At 50.1% G+C, this 6,000-nt stretch overlaps 1 protein-coding gene across 1 annotated transcript in view; it reads right to left on the reverse strand.

Annotated features, from left to right (window-relative positions):
• Positions 1 to 6,000, reverse strand: part of HIP1 (huntingtin interacting protein 1) — a 153,076-nt gene that overhangs the window by 27,613 nt on the left and 119,463 nt on the right. Inside the window, exons 8-9 of the mRNA XM_006889689.1 lie at positions 2,940 to 3,080; positions 1,529 to 1,586 (exon numbers count right to left, since the gene is read on the reverse strand). Of these exons, the coding sequence (XP_006889751.1) occupies positions 1,529 to 1,586; positions 2,940 to 3,080 (199 nt within the window). The remainder of the gene's footprint in view (positions 1 to 1,528; positions 1,587 to 2,939; positions 3,081 to 6,000) is intronic.

Raw genomic sequence — 6,000 nt, forward strand, 5'->3', positions numbered from 1 at the left:
GTGGCGCAGTCCACACGGAGTCACGCTGACAACCAAAGCCGGTGCATCACCAGTGTGGGAACCGACCAGCCGCTCTGCGGAAGGAAGATGGACTCTCTCCTCCCACGTGACTTAGAGCCTCTGGAAGCTGAAGGAGGGTCAGTAGCTGAAGGAGGGTCAGTAGCTGAAGGAGGGTCAGCAGCTGAAGGAGGGTCAGCAGCTGAAGGAGGGTCAGCAGCTGAAGGAGGGTCAGCAGCTGAAGGAGGGTCAGCAACGAGTTGGTTCCGACACAGCTGCAAGGAGCTGAGCTTCTTTGGTGGTTATAATGCACTGTGTGTTGGATGGCAAACGGAAGGGCTAGTAGTTCCAATTCCCCATCCTTTTGGAGGGAGCAAGCTGGGCAGTCTCCCTTAGTAAAGATTTATAGCTCTGGAAGCCGAATAATGGGTCACTATGAGTCAGAACTGATTCAAGAGCAGCGGGGAGTGGCTTCTATCCTCAACTGCCTGGGATGTGCAAGGTATGAGGGACATGACGACAGATAAGACACACACTCAACAGTGGGACGAGGTCAGAGAGGAGGGGCCAGGTCACGCAGGGGTGGCTGCCGTTGCTGTGTGGAATCAATCCATAGCTGACCCTCCAGGACGTCTTCAGAGGCAACAAACTGCACAGGGGAAGACTGCGCATCCTTCTCCCTCGGAGCAGCTGGTGGATTAGAAACGCCGGCCTCTGAGATTGCAGCGCGGCTTCTTACCACTAGGCTACCACAGCTCCAGGACGTGGTAGGCCACGGGAAAAGGTCCAAGTTTTATTCTAAGTATAAACGGCAACCATGAAAAGGCTTTGGACAAGGGACTTATGACTTCCCAAGGCTGTCCAGTCTGCTGCATGAAGACTGTACTGTCAGAGACTGCAAGGAGAGTCCAGGGGGCCCAGCAGTATTGTGGGTGCCTGACACGCCACAATGGCGGCGGAAGAGACAGAGACGTGGACGGGGCCGAGACAGATGAGGCAGCTTTCAATTCAGCCTGTTAACGACTGGATGTGAAGGACAGGAAAGGGCAAGCTCCATGTCTCTGGCCTAAACGGTGGCAGTTTTTAATGAGAGAGAAAAGATTAAGAAGCGTTTTTATTTTTTTGGAAAAAAGTGTCTTTTCAGAGTTCGAGACAGAATTCTGTGTAGGGATGTCAAAGAGATAACTAGACATGTGAGATGGATTCTAAGGTAGGGTTCAGCTCGAGGTACGTGTTTGGGAATTGTCAATATGTCAATAGACTGATCATGAGACCTCAGAGAGAGAGAAAAAGCAGATGCGATCCTGGGCACAAACAAGGGGACGCACACGTACAGGATCTTATTCTTCCCTGTGCTTCTGTGGATTCATCAGACAATCACTACCCTCCCTGGCACTGGCTCGCTACTTTTTTGCAGATTACAGACTTAAAGTGCAGACACATCTCCCTTTCACGTACAGCCCTTGCATGGATTGACTGATTCCACAACACTCTTTGATTCGTCTTTATCCCCATCAGTTAAGCCACTCACTTTGTAAACTGCTCCATGAAGCGGTCTCGGTGGCCTTGTAGGGTGTCAGCTGGAAGACCTGGAAGAAATGCAAGGAGATGAGAGGGAGGAGGCCCAGATGGTGGACCAATTAGAGAGGGGCTCAGGAGGAGGAGCCCGCCCATTGGAAAAGTCGGGCCAATCAGGGCATGTGGCCAGCCCTGGCCAAGAGTTGCCTGGAGACTCCAGGGAGCCCATCTGGGCCAAGGCAAGAGCACATGCTCCATGGGGTTGCTACCAGCAGAGTCTGGGAGGAGAGACTGGTGGCAGGAGTGTGTATCCCCCTAACCTTCCCACTGCTTCTGAAAGGCTAGGCCTTCTGGGTACAGGGGACAGCATTCACCCCTGACCACAGAGCAAGCACCAGATCCCGGCCGAGCAGGAAGGTCAATTGCAGCTGGCCCTGTGGAGTGCAGCTCTCCTTGGTAAGGTATACACTTATTCTAGCATGAAGTCAGGGCAGATTTTCATCTGGAAGGACCCACAGAACCTGCCTGAAAGGATGCGTGGCACAAGGTCGAGAACATGCACCTGAGAGTCAGGACATCAGGTCCCAGAGTCAGCTTGACCACTATCTCATGCTATGACCCTGGACAAGCAGTAGCCTCTAGGGGGCAGCCTCCTCACCAGCAGGGTGGGCTCAATGAGGTTCTTTCAGCTTGTGCGACTGCATTTCAGCTACAAATCACACAGCCCAGCAATTCTTTCCTTTTGTCCACTTGTTTAATTTTGTCATTTTTCAGTGTGGTCTAAATTGTCATTTGTTACTGTGCACTGTCGAATCGGGACTGACTTATAGCGGATCCTCTGACAGGTATTCAGGGGCAGTTAGTTGCCCGGGAGAAGACTGGTCAGCTTTCTCCTGCTGAGCTAAACAGGCAGCACAATTACAAGGTCTGATCATTCAAAAGAACAAAAATACACAATGGATTAAAATGGTACTTTATCATCTTCTTCCTAAGAACCTGTAATTCTAGTCTAAACACAAGGGGAAAAAAATCAGATAAGTCTGTTAAGAGACAAATTTCACCTGAGACATTCTACAATACACCTGAATGGTCCTTTTAAAAACTGTCAAGGTCAAAAACACAGAGAAGATTGAGACACTGTCAGAGGCAAGAGGCGTCTAAGGAGAAAGGACAACTAGATGGAATATGGGATGCTGAAACACTGGATAAAAAAACCCCAAATAACTCACCGCTGTTGGTCAGCAACCACTCACAGCGGACCGTCCAGCAGGTCTCAGAGGCTCAAACTGCACAGGACGAGGCTGCCCCTCTTTCACCCTCGGAGCCCCTGGGAGCCTTGAACTGCCTGTCTTTGGGTTGGCAGCGCAACTCCTTACTAGGCCGGGACCATATTTCTCCAGGGAAGGGCCCAGCCCAATACTCACAGGAGTGGAGTTTGAAGAGAAGCTTGACAGTATAATCATAGAGGTGGCTGCAGTCCAATATGACCTGGATGAGTGGGGCGAGGCGGCACTGGCCGGCTGTGGTTACCGACACAGAGCGGGACATATCCAAGGAGTTGAACACTGGGTGGGAAAAAGGGAGGTGAGAGACAACAGGGTAAGAAATCACAGGTGACCTTCTTAGAGGGAGATAAGGAAGGGATCCAACACACAGGAAGGACCTACCGTGTGTTTCCACGACTACTACATTATGACTACATTACATATTGCTGTTGAGTTGGGGCCAACTCAGAGCTGACCCTCCAGCAGGTTTCCAAGGTTGTAAACCGCCCACCTTTCTCCCATGAGCCGCTGGTGGATTTGAACTGCTGGAGAAGTGCAGCCTTTTGGTTCATAGTGAAACTCTATGTTCTATGCCTCCAGAGCTCCCTCGTGTGGACATTATCTAATGTTTCCCCACTAAACTGGAACATAAAGGCATTCCCACCAGACAGGTGAGGAAGTGGAAGTTAAGTAAAATTGAAGGAGGTAAGAAAACCAAGAAGTGGCTTTGCTGAGTTAAAAGATAGGCCATGGTGCCAACAGGAACCTTTGCTCTTGACAGTTGGCAGGTCTGGTGGGTCCTGACCCAGTAACAGGCCCTTCTCTGTGCAGAGCCAGCTGGCAGCCTGTTGTAGTATACCGTCGGGATGGAACGGACTTAGAGAGACTGCCCATCTTTCTCCTGGGGAGCAGCTGGTGGATTCAAACCGTAAACCTGTGGACTGGCAGTGTAACTCCTTACCACTAAGCCACCAGAGCTCGCTTGGTGGGAGCCCCAGGCCGGTGATTTGTTCAGAGGCACAGAGGAACTCCCAGAATGGAAGAGGACCAGCCCCGCCCTATCTTTAAAGGATGACATGGTCCCTGGTCCCCGTCTGAACAGCTGGACAAAACTTATAATTTAGGAAATTTCTGATTTTACAAGAAGAGTTCTTGTTCAAAGGAAGGACTGAAATTCCCTCTCAGGCATGGATTCAGTTGGATGGTAATCTCTGACTCAGTGAAGTGTCACTTCAAGTGGTAACAGAGTTAACATGTAGGAAACATCACGCACACCCATGTTTATCCTGGCTTTGTTCACAGTAGCAAGGAGTTGGAAACAACTCAAATGCCCATCAGAAAACAAATGGATAGAGAAGCTCTGGTATAGTCTCACAATGGAATACTCCGCTGCATTGAAAAACACGGAACTCATGAAATATTATACGAAATAGGTGACCCTGGAGGACATTATGCTGAGTCAAAAAAGGACAAATATTGCATAGTGCCACTGTTGTAAAACGGGACTGACATCAGGGCTGAGGGGAAAGTTAGAAAGAGGGGATAAATAATGTATAGTGCATTGAAACAGATGAGGGAGAGAACTGTTTAAAAGGGATATATTATTATATATTATTGTCATGATGGAATCCAGAAGGAAGGCTGTACAGTGGAGTGACTTGGGGGGAGGGAATGTATAACAATGAAAGAATTTTTCTTTTACTTTTTAAAGAGTAGAGTGAATTGGGGAGGAGGGGTGGGCAGGGCGAACAGTGCAGCAATGAGTAAATGGAAAGCCAAAGTCTCTGTAAACTTTGATTAAAAATAATTTTAAAAAAATGTAGAAAACATCAAACAGATGAGAAGATCAATAAGGGAAGAATTTAGTCTTGGTTTTTCTGGTGGTTTCTGGTCAAGATACCACCGCTGACCACAGGGACATCTGAAGTCAGGCTGTGCAAGAGCCTGGAGTGGAAAAACTGGAGACCTGAGGGCACAGGCAGGGGGCTTGGAAACAGGGTGAACTATCAGGATCCAAGGCTGATAGAAATCCCTGGGCTAAGTCAACATGAGTTGTTGTCATAACTGACCCTCCAGCGGGTTTTCAGAGGCAGTTTAAGTGCATCAAAGGAGAATGCCCATCTTTCTCCCATGGAGTGGGTGGTGGATTCAAACCATATGCCTTTGAGATGGCAGTGCAGCTCCTTACCACAAGGAAGAATTTAGCCTTGGGTTTTTAGTAGCTTCTAGTCAAGAGACCATCGTTGACCATAAGAACTTCTGAAGCCAGGCTGTGCCAAGAGCCAGAAGTGGAGAACTTGAGGGCAGAGGCAAGGGGCTGAGAGCGGGAGAAACTATTAGGCTCCAAGGCCGATAGTCACCCTTGGGGAAGCCAAGAGGAACAGCACCCTCCATTCTCCCAAGTTCTAAAGCGGTTAAGCTTCTCCTTCAGTTTCTTGCCCCAGAGACTCCCCACATTAGCTCCTGCCCTCAATCAGCTCCTAGCTTGGTCCACACCACTAGCTCGGGCTATTTGTCCTTTCTGCACTGACTCACCCCCGTCCCAGGAGACTGCCCACAGGACCCGGGGTGCAATGACTCCCTCCACAGTCCCATGCTACGCTGAGCGGCCCCAGAGCAAAGCCCAGGGTCGTGTGCCCACCTACCCTGATTGCTTTAATTCCTGCGAACGGGGCGAGCGTGGCAGCAGAACAAAGGCCCAAACTGTTCTAATTAAAAGGCAGTTTTAATTCTTGAGACAAATGAAAAGCAGCTGTCACGGCAAGGCGGCCACGCCGTAAGCCCACCGGCTTCACCGGGCTCCTTTATGGCGAGCAGCTGGGGGCTGCTTCCTCACCCGCTGGCCCCCCACTGCCTTCCAGGAGCGTCCGGGTGGCATATGGCAACATCGTGATGAGTGACCGGGGACGTATCACTCCACGTCTTTCCCGTAAAACGAGGAGGACTGTGATAACACAGAGTCGATTCTGACTCAAACGGACCCTCCAGGACAGCACAGTTAACCTGCCCACAGGGTTTCAAGGGCGTAACTGTACAGGCGGACTGCCCCGTCTGCTACTACAGAGACACTGCAGGGTTTGAACCGCCTACTCATTGCCATGGGAAAGTCTGCTGTTAGGGACCTCTCCAAAGTGCTGAAGAGCAGTGGTGTCTCTCTGAAGACTAAGGTGCATCTGATACAGGCCATGGTCTTCGCAATCACCTGTTATGCATCAGAGAG

This window comes from Elephantulus edwardii, unplaced genomic scaffold (genome assembly GCF_000299155.1).
Source record: "Elephantulus edwardii isolate Elephantulus edwardi_28Jun2011 unplaced genomic scaffold, EleEdw1.0 scaffold00080, whole genome shotgun sequence".
NCBI classification, from domain to species: Eukaryota; Metazoa; Chordata; class Mammalia; order Macroscelidea; family Macroscelididae; genus Elephantulus; species Elephantulus edwardii.